Genomic DNA, 27627 nt, shown 5'->3' with positions numbered 1-27627 from the left:
TGTCACAGCTGAAAGCAATGCAAAAGTGCAAAAACGCATCAAAAACGCTATGTGTGAACATAGCCCAAAGTGTGGAGGAGTATTTTTGTTTTTGGTTATTTATTTTGCTTTATATACAAGTCATTACCCTGGAAAGGATGTTCCTTAACATATTTCCCAGGAAAATCCATTTTGGTTTTGTTTTTGTATGTTTTATTGTGAGTCCGTAAAAGTGGCGTAATACCTCTGACAACGTTGTTGACAGAAGTGACCTGGGAGTCAGAAATACTTCCAGGGGTCTTCCCCATGCTGTTCCCATGTCATTTGAGCACGGTTCCCATCGATTTGGGCAATTTTTAGGCCCTCTGCAGACCGCCAGGGGGAGCCGCCTGAAAAATGCTCGAGTTTACGATAGACTTACATTGGGCTTGTTGCTCGGGTCGAGTACTCGAGTATTCCAATGTGCTCGACCCGAGCATCGAGCACCCAAGCATTTTAGTGCTCGCCCATCACTAGTGTGGAGTTCAATTATTGAGGTCAATCATTCTGTGAAGAAACAGGTGTGAATCAGGTGGCCCTTATTTAAGAGTGAAGCCAGCACATGTTGTACATGCATTTCTCCTTGAAAGCCTGAGAAATATGGGTCGTTCGAGACATTGTTCAGATAAACTTTGATTAAAAAGTTGATTGGAGAGGGTAAAACTTATAAAGGAGTGCAGACAATGATAGGCTGTTCAGCTAAAATGATTTCAAATGCTTTAAAATTGAAAGCAAAACCAGAGAGATGTGGAAGAAAACGGAAGACTACCATTCAAATGAATCGAAAAAGAGCCAGAATGGCAAAGGCTCAAGCAATGATCAGCTCCAGGATGATCAAAGACAGTCTCAAATTACCTGTGAGTACTGTGACAGAAGACACCTGTGTGAAGCTAATCTCTTAGCAAGAAGTCCTCGCAAAGTCCCACTGTTTAAAAAAGACATGTACTGAAGCGGATACAATTTGCCAAAGAACACATCAACTGGCCTAAAGAGAAAGGGAGAATCATTTTGTGTACTTACTAAAGTAAAATTGTTCTTTTTTGGTCCAAGGGCCGCAGACAGTTCGTCAGATGACCCCCAAACTCTGCATTCAAGCCACAGTACACTCTGAAGACAGTGAAGCATGGTGGTGCAAGCATCATGATATGGACATGTTTCACTTAATATGGTGCCGGACCTATTTACCGCAGACCAGGGATCATGGACCAGTTTGCATATATTAAAATACTTGAAGAGGTCATGCTGCCTTACGCTGAAGAGGATATGCCCTTGAAATGGGTGTTTCCACAAGACAACGACCCTAAACACACCAGTAAACAAGCAAAATCTTTGTTCCAGTCCAACAAAATTGAGGTTATGGAGCAGCCAGCCCAATCCTCGGACCTTACTTCTAAAGAACACTTGTGGGGTGACATCAAAAATGCTGTTTCTGAGGCAAAGCTAACAAATGCCAAAAAATTGTGGGATGTAGTCAACGCATCCTGGGCTGGAATAACAGTTGACAGGTGACAGAAGTTGGTTGACTCTATGCAACATAGATGTGAAGCAGTTCTAAAAAAACTGTGGGTTTACAACTAAATATTAGGTTAGTGATTCACAGGAATACTAAACCCTCAAAAAAAAGTGAAAATATTGTTAGTTTGTAAAGACAAATGCAGACACTCTTATTTTTTAGAACAGCCCAATGCACATTTTTTGTTTTCTGCAAAGTAGTTAAAAATTATATACATTTCTCTTCATGTGTTGAATTGGAAAACAATGTGCAATGTTCCCAATGTATGGAAGTGACAACTAGTATAACGATTTTGTGCTTAACTCATATATATATGAGAATGGCGAAAATATTTACCAAGATGGACCCAGGATGGGAAGCATATATATACCAGGATGGGGAACATATATACCAGGATGGAGGCGCATATATACCAGGTTGGGCCCAGGATGAGGAACATATATTCCAGAATGGGGAATGTATATGCCAGGATGGGGAACATATATACCAGGACGGGGGACATATATATAAGGATGGAAGACATATGTACAAGGATGGGCCCAGGTTGGGGGACATTGCTACATAATGGGGGTGGGGTGGCAACTCGTATGTCCTTAAAAGGATTTAAACACTATAAAAGGGACCAACATGCAAGGGGGGGCCCAGGTCCAAATTTTTTACCGGGGCCCATTGGACTCTAGTTAAACCCCTGGCAGTTGATGCTCATAAAGTTATATGGAGAACCATAACTGTCATTTCTTAAGAGCTTGCAGCAGAATGTCAGTGTTGGCCTCTAGCTCCTCCCTCCATACAATTTTAAAAGCCCCAACTGTCACTTTCTCTGTAACAGGAAAGTCTGTATTCACTGAAGACACATTCTACCTATTAAGAATGAAAGATCAGTCCAGGAGGAGAAAGAAGTAGATTTCTCTGATAAGATATATTACAAAGTTGCTTATTTTCATGTGCGCTATTGATTTCTGCAATAAAAATAACAAAGATGGTTAGGGTGCTTTCACAGGTTTGTAAGTTATCCTCTAACCATGGGAAAGGGGATCATTTTCCAAACGCTGGGCATCCAACCCGAAAAGCTTCAAAGAACTAGGGGGCTCTAAAAGGGTGGCCACCAAAGAGTGGAGAGGTGGTCATTCATGCGGACCTCTGCTCCATTCATTTTTATTTTAGACCTCCGGAGATAACTGAGCTGCGCTTGACCGGTCTTTGGCGCTCCCATAATTTTGAATAGAGTGGAGGGACACATGATCGACCCCTGCTCCATTCATACAATGTCTTTGGTGTTCACAATTCTCTGTAACATTTCGGGTTGGATGTCCAGCGATCGGGAAGCTATCCTCCAATCCATCGCATATGGAATAACTTCCAAACGTGAGAAGTGCGGGTGGATTATGCACAGTGATTCCCTACGACCCGTACCTCTCCCAGCTTCTTTGCTCGTGTACATGGTACCGCCCTGGACTCCATTGCTCGCTGTACATGCTGCTTCCGTCAGGTGGTCATGCAGCAGTTTGGGGGTCCACTGCGACTTCGGACCCGGTTGCACCCTCGGCAACTGTGATCGTTACGCCCCCGGTTGATACAATCGTATCCAGTCCTGTCCATCACCGGTGAGATAAATGTATCCATGGTACCAGATCTCTCCCCTGTTCTTATTGTTTGTTACAAAGTGTTAATGTGGGCAACATGTATCACCCTGAGTCTCAGCTCACAGAAGATTGTCTAGACTAAATACAACTGTAACAAATCCTCTGCTGTGATAAGTATTAGGTCTGTACAGGTTTTCAGATCTCTGGTTCTAAAATCGTTCCAAATCTCTGACAGCAAGCTGAGATCTTGAAGGCACCAAGACTAGTCCTCTTGAGTCTCTATTGGGTACAACAGGTGGAGGAATTATAATGAAGAGGACAGTAGGGGGCGCAGTTGTACTGACTATTGTCGTTCATGTATTCCCTCCTGTGGCGTTATTATGCTATACAATTCCTGCTTCAATACCGCCTTATAGACAATGCTTCCCGCAGTGGCACACTGGGTGCTAATACTTACAGAACAGATTTTGTAACATTATGCAGCCAATCTGAGGAATCAGAGCTGCAGTATAAAGTACAGGGGAGGGACAAGGCAGCAGTCCATCTTACAATTTTTATGATTTTTATGATTTTTTACAATCAAATCAGGGGCACTTGAAATAACCTATGATTTTCTCAAACAGTTTAGACATGCTGGGAGAGGAACAAGTTGGAGACCATGGCAGTAGTGTATTTCTAGAGTATCAGGATCCAAATCTCACTGTGAAAACCAACGGTGACCAAAGGGAAACCCAAAGGAGGTTAGGATAGAAGATTTCCCAGGCTAGTCCCATGTTCTTAGTTACAGGCTGGTGAGAATCTGTAGAGGTAATCCCACCCCTGAGGAACTGATATTTATAGACAAGGGTGTGGGGAATTAGCTCAGGGCTTGTGTAGGGGGCAACAAATACCAAACATATACATAGTGGATGGCAGATCATAGCAGCACTATAGGGGGTCTGTTTTCAGTTATGTTTTAGAATTCAGCCCCATGTATTCATAGATTAATGAAATCAATGAAACAGACACGTGATCAAAATTAGTTTTTGCCGGTTTTATAGTCAAAATGACATTTTACACAGACAACAGGAACACGCCTATATTTTTGTGCAAAAAAATAGTTAAAATAAAACCTCTTATTTTTACATTCTGATATACATATTTAACAAGGTTTATGGCACCCTAACCAGATTCAAATGAAAACAAAAATATATAGAATAATAATTCTTTTTTTCTATACCTCTGTCTTAGTGCTGGCGCTTTTCACCACTTTAAGTGGACCTGTCTCATACACATAGTGAGCAGCACCATTTTACAGGTCGGACAAGTTACATCAAACCTCACAAACATTTAAATTCCTATTTGAGGAATATATTAAGCCCCTCCCCCGAGGAGCTCAAAAATGTCTTGGAATTGTTTTGGGGCAGAATTATATAAGCTCCATTTTTTGGGGTCCTTTTTAAAAAGGGGCAGTTCCACAAAAATAAGGGAACTTTAGGAGTTTAGGGTTGGCATCCGTGGACAATTCTGAACAAAGTGTGCCTCGTAGTCTTCTTAATGGACAATGGCCATCAGAATTATGTATAGATTCACTCTTGAAACATTTTCGATAAACTCTTAACAATTCTCACTCTGAAAACAAAAATTATTGCACATTAAGCCACTGAGGCCAAGTAATGGTCAAGGTCTCGGTTGTTGATACCATACCAACCTGAATAGAAAAATATAACATTATACACTCAAAATTAACCCTTTCTGTTCTGGCCATAAGAATATATTATATATATATATATAAAAAAAAAAAAGTATATATATATATATATATATATATATATATATATATATATATATATATATATATATATATATATATATATATACATACACACATTTTTTTTTTTTTGTACCATGGCCGATTTCGTTTTCAACTTTTTATTCCGTCATCACTATCTTTGGAGCTATAGTCTCGAGTAAAGTGTTACTTTTTTTTTTATTTATTTTTTTTACACAGTAGGTGAATGCCTGACAACATTGCTTTCCTCAGTCTATGAACCTGCACAGACTACGGATGACTGATTTTTCTTTTCTCAAAAATTTACCCAAAAAAAAATTGTTAACATCCTTCTTTTCTTTTTTTTTTTTTTTAATCTGGCTGATGTTTTTGAAAAATACTTATTACATATTCAGAAAAATTTTTTGCTACACCACAGTCTCCACCCCAATAAGCTTTGGTGTAAGAATCCTTGGTGTTATCCCGTTATTTAAGTCTTCTTCAAACTCCAGTAATTGTCCCATAAAGTTCAGATTGGGAGATATGATTGGTCGCTTTCCTTTGACGAACTTGTAGGCATCGGTCATAGTCATCCGCGTGTGCTTCATTAGGTAGGCAATCACAATGGTGGCAGAGCGAGAGACACCTGCTTGGCAATGGATGAGAAGGCCTTTCCCGCATTGGTGAGCTTCTTCTAGAAAATAAAGTGGAGAATAGTTTAGAACCTCGAGCAACCCTAAACATGGGGTCACCAGTGTTCATTTGGCCACACTATGTCGATGTACTACACTAAGTAGGCTGGAATACAGAAATTTGGTGATCAATGCAGCTAATCAACAAGTGATTAAACCTAGGGGGGAAACCAAAAATGAAAGTTACTTTAAATATTTTTCTTTATTCAAAACTTTTTGTAAAAGTAAAAAAAGAAGTTTAAAATCAGCAACTTTTAAACCAATTCAAAAATGAAAAAAAAAAGAAAAAAAAATTGTATTTGTTGTCACAGCATTTATAAAAGCCAGCACTATAAAAATATAAAATTAATTAATCCAGCAGGAAAAAAAAAAAATTAATTTACATTTTTCCCTCACCGCAATAGAATAAAACATCGCACACAGCACTAGTTGTAGCAATTAAACCTATGGCTCAGCGCAAAAAAAAGTTCAGTCTCAGAAATTGGTGAGACAAACCAATTTTTTTTTTTTCCTTTACAAAAAAACCAAAACCGTATACGTTTGGCATCACCGCAGTTGTACGGATTTTGCCAGGTCATTTTTAACTCACAATGAAATCCATAAAAACAAAACCCAAAAAAACAATATCTACACTGCTCAAAAAAATAAAGGGAACACTTAAACAACAGAAAATAACTCCAAGTAAATCAAACTTCTGTGAAATCAAACTGACCACTTAGGAAGCAACACTGATTGACAATCAATTTCACATGCTGTTGTGCAAATGGAATAGACAATAGATGGAAATTATTGGCAATTATCAAGACACCCTCAATAAAGGAGTGGTTCTGCAGGTGGGGACCACAGACCACATCTAAGTACCAATGCTTTTTGGCTGATGTTTTGGTCACTTTTGAATGTTGGTTGTGCTTTCACACTCGTGGTAGCATGAGACGGACTCTACAACCCACAGAAGTTGCTCAGGTAGTGCAGCTCATCCAGGATGGCACATCAATGCGAGCTGTGCCAAGAAGGTTTGCTGTGTCTGTCAACGTAGTGTCCAGAGGCTGGAGGCGCTACCAGGAGACAGGCCAGTACACCAGGAGACGTGGAGGGGGCCGTAGGAGGGCAACAATCCAGCAGCAGGACCGCTACCTCCGCCTTTGTGCAAGGAGGAACAGGAGGAGCACCTCCAGTGCCCTGCAAAATGAACTCCAGCAGGCCACAAATGTGCATGTGTCTGCACAAACAGATACCGACTCCATGAGGGTGGTATGAGTGCCCGACGTCCACAGATGGGGGTTGTGCTCACAGCACAACACCATGCAGGACGCTTGGCATTTGCCACAGTACACCAGGATTGACAAAGTCGCCACTGGCGCCCTGTGCTCTTCACAGATGAAAGCAGGTTCACACTGAGCACATGTGACAGACGTGACAGAGTCTGGAGACACCGTGGAGAGCGATCTGCTGCCTGCAACATCATTCAGCATGACCGGTTTGGCAGTGGGTCAGTAATGGTGTGGGGTGGCATTTCTTTGGAGGGCCGCACAGCCCTCCATGTGCTCGCCAGAGGTAGCCTGACTGCCATTAGGTGCCGAGATGAGATCCTCAGACCCCTTGTGAGACCATATGCTGGTGCAGTTGGCCCTGTATTCCTCCTAATGCAGGACAATGCCAGACCTCATGTGGCTGGAGTGTGTCAGCAGTTCCTGCAAGATGAAGGCATTGAAGCTATGGACTGGCCCGCCGGTTCCCCAGACCTGAATCCGATTGAGCACATCTGGGACATCATGTCTCGCTCCATCCACCAACGTCACGTTGCACCACAGACTGTCCAGGAGTTGGCGGATGCTTTAGTCCAGGTCTGGGAGGAGATCCCACAGGAGACCATCCGCAACCTCATCAGGAGCATGCCCAGGCATTGTAGGGAGGTCATACAGGCATGTGGAGGCCACACACAATACTGAGCCTCATTTTGACTTGTTTTAAGGACATTACATCAAAGTTGGATCAGCCTATAATGTGTTTTTCCACTTTAATTTTGGGGGTGACTCCAAATCCAGGCCTCCATTGGTTAATAAATTTGATTTCCATTGATAATTTTTGTGTGATTTTGTTGTCAGCACATTCAACTTTCTACAGAACAAAGTATTCAATGAGAATATTTCATTCATTCAGATCTAGGATGTGTTATTTGAGTGTTCCCTTTATTTTTTTGAGCAGTGTATGTATGATAAAAGTGAATGGTGTCAAAAACTACAGCTTGTCCCGTAAAAAATAAGACTTCATACATAAGGCTGTATTGATGGAAAAATAAGGTTCTCAGAAGAAGAGAAGGAGAACTGCAAAAGACGAATAAAAAATGGACCAGTCAGGTCCCCCAAACCAGCATTATTACGGATAAGAGCCACATCCCAAGCAAATAGCTCAGACAGTGGTTCCTGTATGCATTAAAACAAGGGTGCACCTTTGAAGTACTGCACTAAGTAGGCTGGAATACAGAAATGTAATCAGTGCAGCTAATAGACATGATTCTTCTAAACAGCACACCAAGAGGATAGGCATGGTACTGCAGGTAGAATTTATTTAGTGGGAATAGGTTACTTAGGTCCCCCAAACCAGCGTTATTACCGATAAGAGCCACATCCCAAGAAAATAGCTCAGACAGTGGTTCCTGTATGCACTAAAACAACTTTTATTGCTAGGGACAGGATTAGTGGTAATGGTAATAGGGGCAATTTGTGAGGCTTGGGAGACCTGACAGGTTCCCTTTAAATTGGACTTAACCGCAATACCAGACACAAGCACATAGACAGGAGTGGCGCTGTTTATTGGGAAAAAAATGAATCCATTTGTTTCTAATCTCAGATAACCCCTTTAATGGGGTTTCACTTCTCCCCCAAAAAATTTTTTTTAGACATTTACCAATGAATTCAAACGCCTCCTCGAAGTACTGCCTGAGATTCTGCTTGTTGCTATCCGTTGCTGGTAGACGTTTGTAGTTGAAGATCCCTTTCTCGTAATGATACAGGGGCAGATGTGTGGTGACATTGACGATGTAGCCGATGTTCATCCTCTGCATCTTCTCCAAGTCTTGGGCATCATGTTCATTTCCGAGAAAGAGGAAGGGTAGAATGGGGGTGAGTTCTGCATTCTCAATGTCCGGAGTGCTGGGGACGGACTGAGGTAGTGTAATTGTCACCGCTGATGCGCCGCCTCCATCGGGACAGTCTTGGAGTTGGAGGGAATTGTCACACAGGTTTTCATGGTTCTGTTTAAAACTGCTGAGGCCACCTGGAAAAGAAAAGCGAAAAACAATTACATTTACTAAGTTTCAAGACGTCAAACAACCTAAAAAAAAATGACTCAATTTTGATAAATCAAAACCAAAACCCCAAAGTAACAAACACCACAAGCATCAACCAAAAGAAAAAGAGCTACTGAAGATGGGAAAGAGCTACTGAAGATGGGAAAGAGCTACTTAAGATGGGTACAACATTTTTGGACTTTTTGCACCACCCATTTATATAAGACACGGTGTCTACATATAAATAATAAAATTAATGCAAACCCCACTCTAAACCCCCTAAAATATATATATACACCCCAGACCAAACACTTAACAGTTACAGACCTATAAATAAAAACAGATTAGTTCCTAACCCCCACATTAATGGAGATCCTGGACCAGCCAACCTAAATACTGACCCTTTAAAATATATATGAACCCAATACAGATCCCCTAAAAAAATACAGACCCCTGACCAGTCCCCCCTTGCTTTGAGACCCCAGACCATTCCTGTATACAGAATAAAAAAACCAAACCATTATAAAGGTCTAGGGTTTGCGGGATATTTAAGCCCTGCCCTTTTATATAAGACACCCCCTCCCCCCCATTTTTAAATTACAGAACAGTATATATGATACCCTTAAGCACATCCCAAATTAATACAAATCACACACTAGACCCCTCCATACCAGACCCTATAAAATATACAGACCCATAAATAAATACAGATTTATTGCAAACCCCAAAATTAATGGAGATCCTGGACCAACCAATGTAAATACAGACCTTCTAAATTTATATGATCCAAATAACAGACTCCCTAAAAAAGGTAGACTCGAGTCCCCCAGTTAAGAGACCCAAGACCAGACCCCTATTTACTGACCTAAAATGAGATCAAACCTGTATATAGACCCAGAAATGCTTGAAGTCCTTATAAAGGTTTGTTCAAGGGTCTGTACACAGAGATGCCAAACATCGCAGGACATTTTAAGCCCCTCCATGTTACTGGGGCCCCTCCTTTATGTAAATCTGTACAGACCACGTCTCTCGGTGGTCCTTTTTGGAATTCTCCATTAAAAACAAGTTTGGTCTTACATAAGTATATTAGTAAATCTTGAATATCTCTTGAAAAAAAATGTTCAAGTTGAATGAATTCTAGTCATGACCTGGATACATTATACATAGTCACCTTATGCCCGTTGTCTGCATCTCAAAGCTGTGAGCATAGAACGACCTTGCGTCTGTCCTCATTATAACCATGCAGCATATAAATGAGCGGTGAGTGAGGTCCAGTCTGGAAAATTTCACCCACATTAGTGGAGTTAATATTAGGAGCAGATTGTGAATAGAAGTTTCCACCATTAGATAAAGTACAATCATCTAAATATTATGAAGCACAGAGGGAAACTGTAAACCAATGAGAAATTCTGACGTATCTAAGCGTATCTCAGCTTTGTTTTAAAGGGTATTCACACCAAGGTTTATTTTATTGCTTCACTTCATACTACCATAAAAAATACAACTTTACAACTAATCTTAATTAAAAAAAAAAAAAAAGTTTTCCCTTTCCTTGTCTATGTAGACCTTCGTGTCTCCATTGGTTAAAGACTACATAGAAATGTTTAAATACAGCTTAAAGTTCTGTTTTCCAGACATGTCTACTTACATGGTTATCTGTCCATATAATGACACTGCCCCTTGAAGAAAAATGCTATTGGTCACTGCTTCCATAAAAATCAACACATTCCTCTCCTGCTATTATCATAATTACCATGATTGCTTGGCAACATGGCTCTGCCCTTGAATTTTCAGCATAACAGTACCCCTATGAAGTATGGACATGTCACCAATAACATATTCACTTAAGCAGACAGGTCACTGCCCCCTACAAAATCAACACACTGCCAAAGATAGTGATAAATTATGATGGAGTTCCCCTAAACAGTGATAACTGGACAGGTCAGTGTCTCCATCAAGCTCAGTACCTTTCTCTTCTAATACTATCATCATTACTGGCTACATGGCATTCTTGCATTCTCATCATGATGAGGAACAGTCCTGTTCTCAATAATATAATCACCTGAGTAGACAGGTCTTTGCCTCCTACAAAATCTGGGCACTTCTATGACCAATGATAGTTTTATACCAAGTGTTTTGCATACAAAAGATAATGTGGAATCGCTCGGCAGTTGTAATAGCAATGATAACTGGACAGGTCACTGTGTCCATCAAGATCAACACATTTATCTGCTGCTGCTGTTATCATTTTTATGATCCTTATTGGCAACCCAGTGTTTTGCCCTCCATTTTCTTCATCATAGTACCTTTATGAAGAACATGTCCTCAATAATGTAACCATTTGAGCAGACAAGTCATACATTTCCATGATCCATGACCGATATTTAGGGAAAAAAAATAACTTGCTATCTTGCAGAAGTTCGTATAGCAGTGAGAACTGAACAGGTCACTGTCTCCATCGAGATCAACACATTTCTCTCCTGCTGCTAATAACATTGCCATGATCGTGTTGTGTCTACATGACATTCTGCCATTATCTTCATGACACTATCTCTGTGAAATACGGTCCTGCCCTCCATGGCAATCACTTCAGCAGACAGTGATTTTTGTGACCCAAATTTTTTTGCATACAAAAGATAATTTGGTATCGCTCTGTAGCTCTCAGACCATTGATTAGTGGTCAGGTCACTGTCTCCATCAAGATCAACATATTCCTCTTCTGCAGCTGTATCATTACCATGATCGTACCAGCTACATGGCATTTTTCCATTCTCATCATCCATTTTCGCATTATACTGGGTATTTTGTATACAAAAGAAAAATTTGTTATCACACTGCAGTTCTCTTAGCAGCAATAAGTGGACAGGTCACTGTCTCCATCAAAATCAACATATTGCTGTTCTGTTGCTGCCCTAGCATAACCATGAACTCATCTACTGTAGCGTCGGCGTCCCTGCCTCCTGCTAGGCAGGGACGCTGTTCCCCTCACCTCTCCGCTCCGTGCCCGGCGTCTTCCTCCCGCTCTGCTGGCAGTGCGCGCTGCTTCCCGGCCACTGTGCTTAGGGCGTGCGCGCGCTCCCCCTCTCTTAAAGGGGCCGCGCGCGCCGTCCTAAGGAGTCCCCGGCCAATGGCCGGAGGACCTCACCATATATAAGGCACCTCCTCCAAAATGGAGGTGCCCGAGCAATGTTGTTGCATAGCCTATCACTCTGCTTCAGCCCTCAGGTCCCGTTACCAGATACCTGCCAGTTACCTGCCAGAATCCTGCTTGATACCTGCCTGTTACTTGTCTATCTACTTGCATTCCTGCGGTCCGACAGTCTGCCTACCAGCCCTGCCAGTCTGTCTATGGATCTGATTGCCCGCTCACCTGGGAGCGCTCATCTGCTACCTGCCTGCTAGCCTACCTGGAGGCTCTGCCGTCACGTGCTGTGACCACCTGTCTGTCCAGAGACTCTTACCCGCTCACCTGGGAGCGCTCATCTGCTACCTGCCTGCTAGCCTACCTGGAGGCTCTGCCGTCACCTGCTGTGACCACCTGCCTGTCCAGAGACTCTTGCCCGCTCACCTGGGAGCGTCCACCTGCTACCTGCCTGCTAGTCTACCTGGAGGCTTAGCCATCACTTGCTGTGACCACCTGCCTGTCCAGAGACTCTTGCCCGCTCACCTGGGAGCGTCCACCTGCTACCCGCCTGCTAGCCTATCTGGAGGCTTAGCCGTCACTTGCCGTGACCACCCGCCTGTCAAAAGACTGTTCCCGTCACTTGCCGTGACCTCCTGCCCTACTACCCAGAGACTGTCCCCGTCACTTGCCGTAACCTCCTGCCCTTCTACCCAGAGACTGTCCCCGTCACTTGCCGTGACTACCTGCCCGCCTACCCTGGGAGCCACCCGCTTCCTTACAAGGACTGCCCCTTTGTATCGTTGCTCAGAGGTTCCACCTCCCAGACCCGTTACATCTACATTCTCTTATTTATGCGACGTTCACATGTTCAGTATTTTACATCAGTATTTGTGAGTCAAAACTAGGAAGGGGTGAAAAGTGCAGAAGTGGTGACGTGTTTCTATTATACCTTTTCTCTGATTGTTCCACTCCTGGTTTTGGCTTACAAGTATGGAGGTAAAATACTGACCAAATACTGAATGTGTGCACGTGGCCTGACATTACCTCTAAGTAGTATAGTCGTCCTCAACAACATAATCACTTGAGCAGACAGGTCACTGTCTCCATCGAGATCAACATATTCCTCTTAAGCAGCTCTCATCATAACCATAATCTTACTGGCTACATGGCACTTTTCCATTCCTTTGACCCATATTTGGAGTATTTTGCTTACAAAAAAAAACTTCTTATCTCGCTGCAGTTTCCCTAGCAGTGATAAGAGGACAGGTCACTGTCTCCATCAAGATCAACACAATACTCTTCTGCTGGTGCTGTTAGCATTACCATGAACTCATTGGCTACATGGCATTCTCTTAATGACAGTACCGCTATGTAGTATGGTCATTCTCAATTATTTGAGCAGACAGGTCACTGCCTCCTGCAAAATCATCACACTCACAAAGATCACTGAATACTGGCTATTTTGCACATAAAAGATCATTTGTTATACGCTTCCATGGCAGCGATATAGCGTCATATACAAGATGTGATTCTTCATTTTTTTTTAGTTTGACATCTGTGAAAGTGTCCTGTGAACCTTATAGCTGCAAGATCAATATGGAATAGAAAGGGGATCGCCCCAAGGTAAAACAGAAGCAAATCACAGGAGTAATAATAATAAACAGACAAACCAAGGGGATTTACAGTTTATTGTCAGGCACGCAAACGCCCAGACATGAGAGAGCAACCTCTACATAGACTATGAAATGAGGGCGTAGTCCTAAAAATATGAGGAAGTGTTACTGTAAAGAATCACAGCTGAATATTCCCTGAAAAGTCAAAATTGCTACAAAAAAATTACAAAAAATAATAATTTAATTATTACTTTACTATTTCTTATTTATTTTATTTTTCAGTCTTTTTTTTAAATTAAAATGAATATAAAAACCTAAAGATTAAAAAATGTGCAGAGAGTTTTCTTGTCTTGTTCTCATCCAATAAACACAAAACTCATATATGATGTTAGGAAATATGTCAGATTACTAAAATTGCGGAATTTATATATGATCCATCACTAGATTTTTTTTTTATTTGAACGCAGTACATCCTTCAATTCCTGCTGCTAATTCAGGGGGTGGGACTTAAAGGGTGATTTTTCATTGAATTTTTTTTATTTCAATTGAGTACCTACTCCAACTAGTGCTTCTCCACTGATTCTGGAACAGGTTTTCTTTTTCTTCTGTGCCCTTCCGTTCCAAAGTTATGCCTCCTGGTAATAAAGGTGCAAATTTTCCCTTCAAGAAACTGGGCGTATATCCATAGAACATCTATATGTGAGGTTGCATTTTATCCTCTGACGTTGGCCAATTAAGATATGGCCACGCCCACGGAGGAATTCTGTGGTACACAACCAGTTGGTTGAAGGGAAAAATTGCACTTTTATTTCCAGGGAAGGGGGATGGGGGCATAACTTTAGAACAGAGGGGCATAGAAGAAAAATAAAAACTGTTCCAGAATCAGTAGAACAGCACCGATTGAAGGAGGTACTCAGATGAAATAAAAAAAAAATCCAGTGAAAGTCCCCTTTAAGTCCCACCCCCTAATCTAGCCAATGATTGACTTTAAAAAAGTCAAAACTAACCCCGCTCCCTTTGTTGTTCAGCCTATAGATTTGTCCCAGCCGAATCGGGACAGTTGTCACGTATCATAAACAGGATGCACCATGAAAAAAAATAGTTTATACAGAATATTATGTGAATTATCACACCCAGCAAAGTGGAGCTGCGCTTCATTGGATATGATGTAGTGCAATGGGTACAAATGGCCGCCCGTTATCAATTAAAATATGCCAAGACTCTGTATCCCCTTTCTTTAAGTCTTGCTCGGCTGATTTCAGAATGGATTTCAGCACATACAATGATCCTGTATTTTGCCATTGCCAAAACTGTTTACCTCCGTGGCAGCCATTTTAGCTAATTTTCGGACTGGTTGCTATGGACAACAAGGTCCCAGTTTCCATTCACTAGGCCAATAGTAAATGATATGATTTCGGCTGGGTTCAGTGGGACTGTAATATAAGTGTGGGACCTCCCATGGTACTACTGATCTGAAGGACGATCTCCACGGGAATGTCCGCCTAATTGGGACTGACTGAGTCTGTCATGATACAAAGTCCATCCCACCGGCACGGTCAGCAGTCCCATGAACTGTGCTATAGGGCCTAGTAAAATTAGGCTCAAAAGTTGCCATTTTGTGGGGTATTTGTAGATGTTTAGGACGGTTCTTTGGCATTTTGGGCCTGACCGTCCTAAATTTTGTCATGTGATTTTTGGCAGATATGCATGTGGTACGGCATACCCCGCTGTAGCTGACGCACCCCCGGGGCAATGGGGTACTCGGCAGCCGGGCCTATGGATGCCGGTGGAGAGTATCACGGTGGCTGGCCCGGTCCGTGGCCCAGGGCGGTCAACCAAAAGAAAAGGGGGGGGTTTTGGGTATATATATGGGATGTTGGAATAGTTCGTGATGCCACCTGTGGAGTGCGGCCAAAGGGAGCCACCACTGCGGAGCAGTCCTCTGGAGCTGATGTTACTGCAGCAGGGATGGTGTGGCTCTCCACAGGAGGAGCTAGCTCCAGGGCAGTGTAGTTATTGTGGGTTGCGCTGGGCGTTGTAGTGCAGGGGGAATATGGCGCAGCTGAAATAATGGACGGAGGCAGTGCGGTGCAGTCATCCGAGTCTTTACTCACAGTTATTAAGTTCCTCAGGTTGCACTGTCCAGCTTACAGCCTCCCACGTTGCGCTGCGTTCACCAGACTGGGGGTTCAGCTCTTCCTCAGGTAGGTTAGAAGCACCTGACAGAACCCCGCTTTCTTGTGTTCCTCTCTAGACCGTCTTCAAGCTGGGTCTTCTCCCTCCTGCCCTGCGCTTCCCCACTCTCTGTCCCGCTCGGGTGCTCTGAAGTCCCTCCTGTCTAACTGGAGTTCCCGGACCTGCTTGACCCTCACGGAGACTAGAATGAGGCTTTGGCAACTGGACTATGTAAGCCAGAAACCTCCGGTTTTTCCAGCCGAGACTTGAAGTTACACGACTGGTCCAGGGGCCGGTCCCCTTCTTGCGGCCTACGATCCCTCTGTCTTCTGACCGATTCGGGGCGTACGGGTGCCGTCCTGCACTCGCCGTACCCCCTGGGATCCCTTTAACAGAACGGAGCCTACTCCTCTGCTCCCCTCCGGGGCCTCTAGGACTGGGCCCTACTTGTGGAGCAGAGCTTCTAAAGAGACTCTGCTCCCAGACTGACTGTCCTTTCTCTTCTCACTGACTGAACTGCCACCCTAAGATGGCTTCCCTTTATATATCTCCTTCTATGGTGCTCCCCTAAACTGCTTCCTCAACCCACACCCACTACTGGTTCCCCCTACCTCTGGGTTCCCCCCCACTCCAGCCAGGGACAGGGCTCAGCAGGAAACACATTGCATCTTGCCCTTCCAGCTGGCCTGGAGCAGTGTAGTGTTGGATGCAGGTGTTGGGGTTCCGGGCAGCACTCCCTCCTTACCTGAGAGAAGGAGACACCACACCTCTGGGTGAGGTGCAGTACCTCTGTGGCGACTGAACCCTCAGGGGCGCCACATAGCCACTTCATCAGAGCATGACACAATTATTTTGCCTGTCAGAAAAAGACCGCAAAACCATATATGAGGTAATCTAGAGGACACATGTTCCTCGATAGCAGCCATGTAAGGGCTCCATACAAAACAGAGCTGATGTTCCAGAAATTCTGATAATCCGGCACTTGACTCTATCAGAGAACGACAATGTAAATGGGAGTGGGGAAAAAAGAGAATGTAACATTATTTCATCTATCCTGGAGTCCTATGTCATGGCTACAACGCCTAAAGAAGGCTGCCATTTAGACAATATTCCACACAGATCTCAATAAATATTTTTTTATTTTTTTTTTTGTTAACGCTACGTATTTTCGAGCACAAAAAATGCAGAATATTACAGTTCCAGCAATGTGTACGGGATTTATGTAAATCTCATGCCCATTGTGGGTTACGCTGTGGAAATTTACATGCGATTTTTTTTTCAATTAACAACATGTCTAAATATACGTTTTATTTGCGGATTTTTCCCATAAAACTTGAATGAAATGTAGAATATCTGTATATATATATTAAAAAAAAAATAAAAAAAAAAGTACATGTTTTTATTGCATTTCCGTAGCAGAAATGCGAAAAAAAAATGCCTGACTTTACCAAGAAAGTTATGTAAAAAAAACAGCAAACTCCCAAAACAATGTAGGATTAGATAAAAATACCTAAAAAACTGCAGCATCAACAAGGCACCAAAATACGTAATTTACGGACGTGATTAAGTTTGGCGCTCGTCTACGGTCGAGTTCTGACGAGTTTATATTATCGGAATCTCACCACATGTTTTGCCAAAATGACAAACTCAGCTCTGCTACATCTTTGTCAATTTTTTTTTTTTTATAACCATTTTATTGAAAACTGAAATGAATTTCGGCAGCGCGCTCGGCGTCCACTTGTCGCTCTCGTTGATTTACGACGCGATTCGCCTTCGTTTTAGGTCTTCTTCATAATGACATCATTGTCGGGAACCCCCACCTGCCCGAACTCTGTGGCAACCGAGCACACAATGACATCAGCCTCTCGGACAATACAGAACAGCGGCTCTGTGTCATGCTCCTCGTTCACTTCCCGGGGAACGGATGATGTAATGTGAACAGGTGCAGAGGATTTTATTTGCCCGAGTGAGGAAAAAAAAAAGGGAACTGAGACTGATAGCGCGTCTGTCCGATGGTAAACCTCAACTGTATTGTTTTATGGCTCCATATGGAGCTGCCGGGCCCCGCCTGACTTACATAAATACAGGAATTAGCTCTGTCATTTCGCCTATATGGGAACATATGTTAAATACATTATATAGACTGCAATCATCACTCAGTGTCAGCCATTCAGTCGTCACCTTCTTGGTTCTACGGGGTTAAAAAAAAAAATGTGTACCTTAAAAAACTTTCACATTATAGGGAATATAAGCTATCACCTAACCACATGATAGTTGATAACTTATAGATTGATGGGGGTCCAACCGCTGGAAGTAGAACTGCCACCATGCTTCATGGGGTTGGCAGAAAAAGCTGAGGCAGCACTCCACAGCCCATAGGGAATGAATGGAGAGGTGGTCGGGGTGTGCCGGTTGGACCTCCATAAATCTATAAATTATCACCTATCCTGGGTATCCCCTCTAAGGAGGACCTGTCACCAAGTCAATAGCATCCAGTTTTTACTCTTTTTTTTGTATTTCTATTGACCCCTGAATATTCAGGGTTTTTTTTGTTTGTTTGTTTTTTTTAATCCGCCATATGGTTCTAGAGATATGGCCATTTGTATTGGGTGGTAATTTTTATGTTCAAGGGGGCGTGAATCACAGGATACTTATGCAATTATCCCCCAGATAATCATGTGCGCACCGAGCCCTCGAAAAAGACCATAAAAATTAGCACCAAATAAAAAGGCCCATATCTCTGGAACTGTATGGCGGATTTAATGAAAAAAAAAACAAAACAAAAAAAACCCCCAGAATACTCAGGGAAGCAGCGGGAATAAAATAAGAGCCAAAGCTGACCACTTCTGACCTGGTGACAAGTCCTCTAAGTATTCATAAATAATGTTAACATTACATTTAGTTCTTTGTTAGCAGAGTTGCAGTGCTACCATCTTTATGAAAAATGGACCCTGTTAACCTGCAGATTTGGGTTTTCTTTTCTTCTCTCCGCTAATCATTCTTGATAAATAGGCAGGCTTTTCATGATAGGTTCACATCACCATACATAGTTGTTACAGCCAATCAGATATCACTTTCTGCACCTCCTCCTCCCCTCTCACAGTATAAAGCCTCACAGAGAAAGAAACTGCAGCTGCATCCCCCTCCCACCCCCTCCTACATGTCAAGTATGATTTTATTTTAGGGACTTTCTGAAAAAGGGGAACAACAAGAAACTGGAAGATAAAAAGAAGTAAGTGATGTCTTCCTTACCATATATTACGGTTTCAAATATTCACATCCATTATGGATTTATGGAATAAAAAAATAATGTCAAATTTGTTTTATTAAAGTTGCGTGGAGGGTGATAAAAGCCAACCCCATCCATTATACAAGCCTTTTACAGCTGAACAGAACGGATCAAGCTCTGCTGTGACGCGGGAAGGAAAACAAAGTCTCCTCAGTGGTTTTGTGTACACAGCATTAATTCCTTCTGATACGGTTAGATCATTTATTTATATAGAAACAGAACACCCCTGAAAGCAGGAGTAACGCGACCACATTACACCGCACTCCTGACAGGTGGCGGAATAGTCAGGGTAACATGGAAGGAAGCGAGGCAGCTGTAAAATATCTCATCGAGGATATCTTATACCTGAATCTGAAAAAATGTATCAGAAATTGTGAAAAACGTCAGTTTCAGCCATCAGAAATCTGACCATAACTATAGTGGTCGTCACCTTGGCAAAAAAGCCTGGCCACGGTCCTATAGCATTCCTCTATCTGGTCCGGTCCTATAGCATTAATCTATCTGGTCCGGTCCTATAGCATTCCTCTATCTGGTCCGGTCCTATAGCATTCCTCTATCTGGTCCGGTCCTATAGCATTCCTCTATCTGGTCCGGTCCTATAGCATTCCTCTATCTGGTCCGGTCCTATAGCATTAATCTATCTGGTCCGGTCCTATAGCATTCCTCTATCTGGTCCGGTCCTATAGCATTCCTCTATCTGGTCCGGTCCTATAGCATTCCTCTATCTGGTCCGGTCCTATAGCATTCCTCTATCTGGTCCGGTCCTATAGCATTCTTCTATCTGGTCCGGTCCTATAGCATTCCTCTATCTGGTCCGGTCCTATAGCATTCTTCTATCTGGTCCGGTTCTATAGCATTCCTCTATCTGGTCCGGTCCTATAGCATTCCTCTATCTGGTCCTATAGCATTCCTCTATCTGGTCCTATAGCATTCCTCTATCTGGTCCTTTAGCATTCCTCTATCTGGTCCGGTCCTATACCATTCCTCTATCTGGTCCGGTCCTATACCATTCCTCTATCTGGTCCGGTCCTATACCATTCCTCTATCTGGTCCTATAGCATTCCTCTATCTGGTCCTATAGCATTCCTCTATCTGGTCCTATAGCATTCCTCTATCTGGTCCGGTCCTATAGCATTCCTCTATCTGGTCCTATAGCATTCCTCTATCTGGTCCGGTCCTATACCATTCCTCTATCTGGTCCTATAGCATTCCTCTATCTGGTCCTATAGCATTCCTCTATCTGGTCCGGTCCTATAGCATTCCTCTATCTGGTCCGGTCCTATAGCATTCCTCTATCTGGTCCGGTCCTATAGCATTCCTCTATCTGGTCCTATAGCATTCCTCTATCTGGTCCTATAGCATTCCTCTATCTGGTCCTATAGCATTCCTCTATCTGGTCCTATAGCATTCCTCTATCTGGTCCTATAGCATTCCTCTATCTGGTCTGGTCCTATAGCATTCCTCTATCTAGTCCTATATCATTATGTAATGCCTCGCACTTTTGCATCGGGAGATAACAGATACTACTGACATGGTGTCTGTCAGCTGCTTGCCAGGTATTGGCAGATATCGTACAGACATCTCAGTCCAATTACCAGGACAGGAGTCGACATCTGCCCGCCGCGCAGAGGAACCTACAAGTGGCCAAGTTCATGTCAATAGCGCCTTTCAACTTCCATTAAGGAGGATAATCCTTTTAAAGTGTTCATTATAAAGCAGGTCATATACTTTAGATAGTTGTCCAAAGAGACATTGTTTGGTTCACAGCTATCCCCCCTGATATGAGCGGGCGACAATCTGCAATGGGGGGAGGGGAGAAGAAGAAATGCAGAAGTAGAGGTCAAAGTTGTAGATTATATATCAATATGAAAAAAGTTCAAAAGGACAAGGCTGAACAGCTGCAAAGTTGACGGAGAAAATCCCAGGATCCAAAACCAAAAAAGAAGATAGGACATTGGGGGATATAAATACCAGGAAGAGGGACAGATATACCCGGATGTGAGACATATATACCAGGGAGCTGCCCAGGATAGGGGACATGTATACCTGGAAGGGGACCAAGATGGGAGACATATATACCAGAAAGAGGGACAGATATACCAGGATGGGGGACACATAAACCAAGGAGGTGCCTGGGATGGGGGAGATGTATACCAGGAAGGGGTCTAGGATAGGGGACATATACCAGGATGAGGGACATATGTACCCGAAAGTGGGACAGATATACCAGGATGGGGGACATATAAACCAACGAGGTGCCTGGGTTGGGGGACATGTATACCAGGAAGGTGCCCAGGATAGGGGACATGTATACCAGGATGATGGACATATATACCAGGAAGGGGCCCAGGATGGGGGGACATATACCAGGATGAGGGACATATGTCCAGGATTGTGACCAAGATGGGGGACATGTATACCAGGAAGGTGACCAAGATGGGGGACATGTATACCAGGATGGGGGACATGTATACCAGGAAGGGGGACACTACTCATGATACCAAGAAGCTGAGTTTTGAAAAACATGGCTGCTTTGTTTTTGCAGTTCAGTTGATTTACTCAAATGGTGCTGAACTGTAATACCACAAAACAGCCCATGGTCAAGAGAGGCGCTGTGGTCATTCATTTCACACAACTCTGTTGAACCCTTTTACCACTTTGGCTGGGGTAAATTATTGGTCTACCGAGGATATGTCGTATACAGATATGTAAATAGTATAGTGTTGATTCCACTTAATGCCCGGACGAGTACAATGGCCGGAGTGGTCACTGTTAGAAGCCCCATTATTGGAGAGCTCCTTGATGGGAAATCCTATAAACCTTCAGTCTATGGCACACCAGGTGAGACATTTCATGACACATATTATCACCCACGGTGCGGTGACACACCTGTGTGTACTGTCCCCAGGGGTATTGCTGCCGGCCGTTGGGCACTGTGCACACTGTCCGCATCCGTGTATACTCAGCGAGGAGAAAGCAAACAATACAAAGTCAATATAGGCAAGAAAGAAAAGCCCTAAACACGGGGCTACCTAGATACCACGGTCACATCGTGCATGGCACATTACAATCCTATAATCAGGGTTTGAGCCCCAAAATCAGGTTAGCAGAGGGCTCCCTACAGGGAAGAGCTGGTTTATCAGACTCAGATGTCATGTTGTCTGTCTATCAATCTACTGCAAACCTATCTATCATCTATCCATCTCCTATAAACATACTATTCCTCTTGCCTCGGATTTCGCTTGTTTTGCTTCTGGCCTTGGTAAACACTATTCTTTATTATTTCACATACTGTACTTATTTACTGACCCGGAGATCAATGTAAATAGTTTTTTTCTGAAATATTACCAATTTTTGAAAAACATAAGTAAAAGACAAATACACAAAGTATCAGGTTGTCTTATATTCAACTTCATGGGAGAAATGAAGTGAATAGAGGAGATGAATGTGAGTTACCTGACCTGTGTAATACGTACGCACCACAGTGCAGCACGGGAAATTCTGCTGAACAGTTATGTACATGTATTTACAGACAGACATTTATCCATGACTTAAAAGAAAGTTTACAAAGCGTTCTAAATTATTCCTTTTAGAGACCTGCAGGCCGGAAACCATGTTAAATAACATATTGCCCTATTTGAAAAATAAACAAAAATATAACTACTATAATACTGCCCCGATGTAAAAGAATATAACTGCTATAATACTGCCCCTATGTACAAGAATATAACTACTATAATACTGCCCCTATGTAAAAGAATATAACAACTATAATACTGCTCCCTATGTACAAGAATATAACTACTATAATACTGCTCCTATGTATAAGAATATAACTACTATAATACTGCCCCCTATGTACAAGAATATAACTACTATAATACTGCTCCCTATGTACAAGAATATAACTACTATAATACTGCCCCTATGTACAAGAATATAACTACTATAATACTGCCCCCTATGTACAAGAATATAACTATTATAATACTGCCCCCTATATACAAGAATATAACTACTATAATACTGCCGCCTATGTGCAAGAATAGAAATACTATAATACTGCTTCTATGTACAAGAATATAACTACTATAATACTGCTCCTATGTACAAGAATATAATTACTATAATACTGCTCCTATGTACAAGAATATACCTACTATAATACTGCCCCTATGTAAAAGAATATAACTACTATAATACTGCCCCTATGTAAAAGAATATAACTACTATAATACTGCTCCTGTGTACAAGAATATAATTACTATAATACTGCCCCTACGTACAAGAATATAACTACTATAATACTGACCCTATGTACAAGAATATAACTACTATAATACTGACCCTATGTACAAGAATATAACTACTATAATACTGCCCCCTATGTACAAGAATATAACTACTATAATACTGACCCTATGTACAAGAATATAACTATTATAATACTGACCCTATGTACAAGAATATAACTACTATAATACTACCCCTATGTACAAGAATATAACTACTACTATAATACTGCCCCCTATGTACAAGAATATAACTACTATAATACTGCCCCCTATGTACAAGAATATAACTACTATAATACTGCTCCCTATGTAAAAGAATATAACTACTATAATACTGCCCCTATGTAAAAGAATATAACTACTATAATACTGCCTCCTATGTACAAGAATATAACTGCTATAATACTGCCCCTATGTACAAGAATATAACTACTATAATACTGCCCCTATGTACAAGAATATAACTACTATAATACTGCACCTATGTACAAGAATATAACTACTATAATACTGCTCCTATGTACAAGAATATAACTACTATAATACTGCTCCTATGTACAAGAGTATAACTACTATAACACTGTCCCTATGTACAAGAATATAACTACTATAATACTGCCCCTATGTACAAGAATATAACTACTATAATACTGCCCCTATGTACAAGAATATAACTACTATAATACCGCATGCTATGTACAAGAATAGAACAAACTACTATAATACTGCTCCTATGTACAAGAATATAGCTACTATAATACTGCTCTTATGTACAAGAATATAACTACTATAATACTGCCCCTATGTACAAGAATATAACTACTATAATACTGCCTCCTATGTACAAGAATATAACTACTATAATAATGCTCCTATGTACAAGAATATAACTACTATAATACTGCTCTTATGTACAATAATATAACTACTATAATACTGCCTCCTATGTACAAGAATATAACTGCTATAATATTGCTCCTATATACAAGAATATAACTACTATAATACTGCTCCTATGAACAAGAATATAACTACTATAATACTGCTCCTATATACAAGAATATAACTACTATAATACTGCCCCTATGTACAAGAATATAACGACTATAATACTGCCCCTATGTACAAGAATATAACTACTATAATACTGCTCCTATGTACAAGAATATAACTACTATAATACTGCCCCTATGTACAAGAATAGAACAAACTACTATAATACTGCTCCTATGTACAAGAATAGAACAAACTACTATAATACTGCTCCTATGTACAAGAATATAACTACTATAATACTGCCCCTATGTACAAGGATAGAACGAACTACTATAATACTGCTCCTATGTACAAGAATATAACTACTATAATACTCCTATGTACAAGAATATAACTACTATAATACTGCCCCTACGTACAAGAATAGAACGAACTACTATAATACTGCTCCTATGTACAAGAATATAACTACTATAATACCGCTCTTATGTACAAGAATATAACTACTATAATACTGCCTCCTATGTACAAGAATATAACTACTATAATACTGCTCCTATATACAAGAATATAACTACTATAATACTGCTCCTATGTACAAGAATATAACTACTATAATACTGCCCCCTATGTACAAGAATATAACTGCTATAATACTGTTCTCATACAGAAGATCATGGATCTTGTCAGGTAGTAAAATTCTAGTAATATTGGTCTTGTAGTAATATTTTACTACTACGAGGGACACAATCACAAATCCTGAGGGGAAAATAACACAAAAGAAACAAATCATGAAATAAATCATTAAATCTATAACTAACAGCTTGACATGAATGCTGGGACTGAATTATAAACCCCAAATAAGACAATAGACGGAGCTCATCATAGGAAGAGACGCTCATCTAATTAGCAGCCATGCTTATAAATGAGCTGAGGGTGTCCAGAGAACGCTGACTGATAACCTCAGCACATTATTCACAGCAGTTAATTTCTGCTTGCAATTGCCATAATTATGTCCTTGCCATAGGAGTTGACGCGCCCCTTTGTTGCGCATGTCCAGATATTTCCAAGGTCACAAACTGGTTCTTTCCATCTGGCTTGGAGAAAATGGCTGTCCAGAAAAAATATTTTTGCCTTAACAATAACACAAAAGAAGTAATTTCACACTACATAATACTGCCATACAGTACCGAGATAATCCTGCCATATCGTGCCCACATAATACCATCAAATGATATGTAAATAAGACAATGTAAGCAAATATCACTTTCTAAAGCAGTCTACAATTTACTTCTAATACCGCCATACAGTGCTGAATAATGCTTCTCATCCTTTAGAGCCTCTTTAGACATGAGGACCCAGGGCAATTGCCCAGTTTGACACCCCTTATTACTGCTACTATAGGATCTATACCACCCTACGATGCTTTAGATACATTGATCCAGGTGAAAGGCACAAGAGAGGCGACAGACTGTGCCTGCTATGCAGCAACATGTTACAAGCAGAGGCAGAGGAAATCTAAAGCCTACAGCAGTGAGGAGCAGAAGACCCTCTTCAAACATGAGGACCCAGGGCAATCGCCCAGTTTGACACCCATTATTACTGCTACTATAGGATCTATATCACCCTACAATGCTTTAGATACATTGACGCAGGTGTAAAGGTGTAAGGCACAAGAGAGGTGACAGACTGTGCCTGCTATGCAGCAACATGTCACAAGCGGAGGCAGAGGAAATCTAAATTTAGCCTACAGCAGTGAGGAGCAGAAATGATTGATGAGGAATATCGATACATCATCCATGGGAAATCGGACAAAAAAAAATGAAGGATCGAGAGGGTTAAGAATATTTTGTGGTGTATTATTCAGAGGTGACATCAGACAAGATTACAAAAAAAAATACATCGTCGATATAAAAAACCTGGAAAACCCCAATTGGGAGTTTTAATAGGATTCTGTCAATGAAATCAAATGTGAAGTTTTTCTTTAAATAAAATAAAGTTACGTCATGCGCGGCGCTTCCATTCATGTTTATCTGCCAGTCTGTTTCATTGTGAGAAAGAACCTGAAATTCAGGTGTTACAGTGCATTACGTAAGACAAAGAGTGTGCAGAACCCCGGCGACGTCTGCTCTGTGCACATCCTGATTCCTTCACATGTTGGCATGAGTTCAGCCACAGGCAAAAGTACCCAGACAACAACTGCACGGGCAACGCACACTGTATAGATGAACTTATGTAACTGGGCATAATAATGCCGCACCCCGAGCAGCGCACCTTCTGCATTCATCCATATAAGCTGCATTGTACATTCATGATTATCGTCAGTGATCTCACTCCGGACCAGAACACTATCGGGGTGTGGTCTACACTCACTGACAAGACAGGAGAGAATGGTCTCACGTTTTGTGATTTTTGGGCACAGCATCACTACAGCCCTGATAGGATATTTTACCCATACGTTATCAATGGCTCATTCTAAACTCATTATTAGCAGCTGGAGACACATTGTTCCATGATAATGAAATGTCATCGGAGAATCTATTGTTGACCTTTGCACGTTTTTTGCATATAGATCGAGGCTTTATCTACATGGTAAAGTCATGTGCAGGGAGCCAGTGTTCTCACATTTACATATTACTGAGCTACAGGCAGATATGGCCATATGGTGGTATATACCATCCTGTAAGCATGGCCTCTGATGAATAATGCTCTAATGTACCAGACAGCGGTACATGGGGTGAAATTACTAACTGATTTTATATTACTGATCCTGAGTTACATACTGTATTATGCTCCAGAGCTGCACTCACTATTCTGCTGGTGCAGTCACTGTGTACATACATTACTGATCCTGAGTTACATCCTGTATTATACTCCAGAGCTGCACTCACTATTCTGCTTGTGCAGTCACTGTGTACATACATTACATTACTTATCCTGTACTGATCCTGAGTTACATCCTGTAGATCTTTTATTATAAAAATGAAAAACATAACAATAATAATAACAGAAACATAACAAAATTAATAACCAGAAAATAAACAATGTAATGAAACTGGTCCAGCCGCTCCCTCTCTCCTCACACACATATTATACATATATACAGAATAATAACTACCTACACCATGACATCTGTTCCGGTTACCAACAAATAATAACAATATAATAAACAATAACTGACAAATTATATACAAACTAATATATACAAGACAAAACAAAACACCCCACACTCGAGCCCACCAGTCCCTCCCCGGCACTGACCTGAGAGCTGGTCCTGCGCCTCATGCCTC

At 41.6% G+C, this 27627-nt stretch overlaps 1 protein-coding gene across 3 annotated transcripts in view; it reads right to left on the bottom strand.

The window, feature by feature from the left end:
- Nucleotides 1–4136: 4136 nt before the first annotated feature.
- The window catches only part of DUSP10 (dual specificity phosphatase 10), a 76751-nt gene continuing 53260 nt past the window's right edge, over nucleotides 4137–27627 (bottom strand). For 2 of the 3 annotated variants that reach the window (XM_073671902.1, XM_073671903.1), the window contains exons 3-4: nucleotides 8464–8832; nucleotides 4137–5558 (exon numbers count right to left, since the gene is read on the bottom strand). In XM_073671902.1, the coding sequence (XP_073528003.1) occupies nucleotides 5293–5558; nucleotides 8464–8832 (635 nt within the window). In that variant the 3' untranslated portion in view covers nucleotides 4137–5292. The remainder of the gene's footprint in view (nucleotides 5559–8463; nucleotides 8833–27627) is intronic. The other variant, XM_073671904.1, reaches the window with a different exon arrangement.

This window comes from Phyllobates terribilis, unplaced genomic scaffold (genome assembly GCF_046119375.1).
Source record: "Phyllobates terribilis strain yellow unplaced genomic scaffold, ASM4611937v1 Scaffold_3__8_contigs__length_932513732, whole genome shotgun sequence".
NCBI lineage: Eukaryota > Metazoa > Chordata > Amphibia > Anura > Dendrobatidae > Phyllobates > Phyllobates terribilis.
The sequence above is the reverse complement of the archived record's forward strand: the minus strand, read 5'-3'. Positions and strand labels throughout refer to the sequence as shown.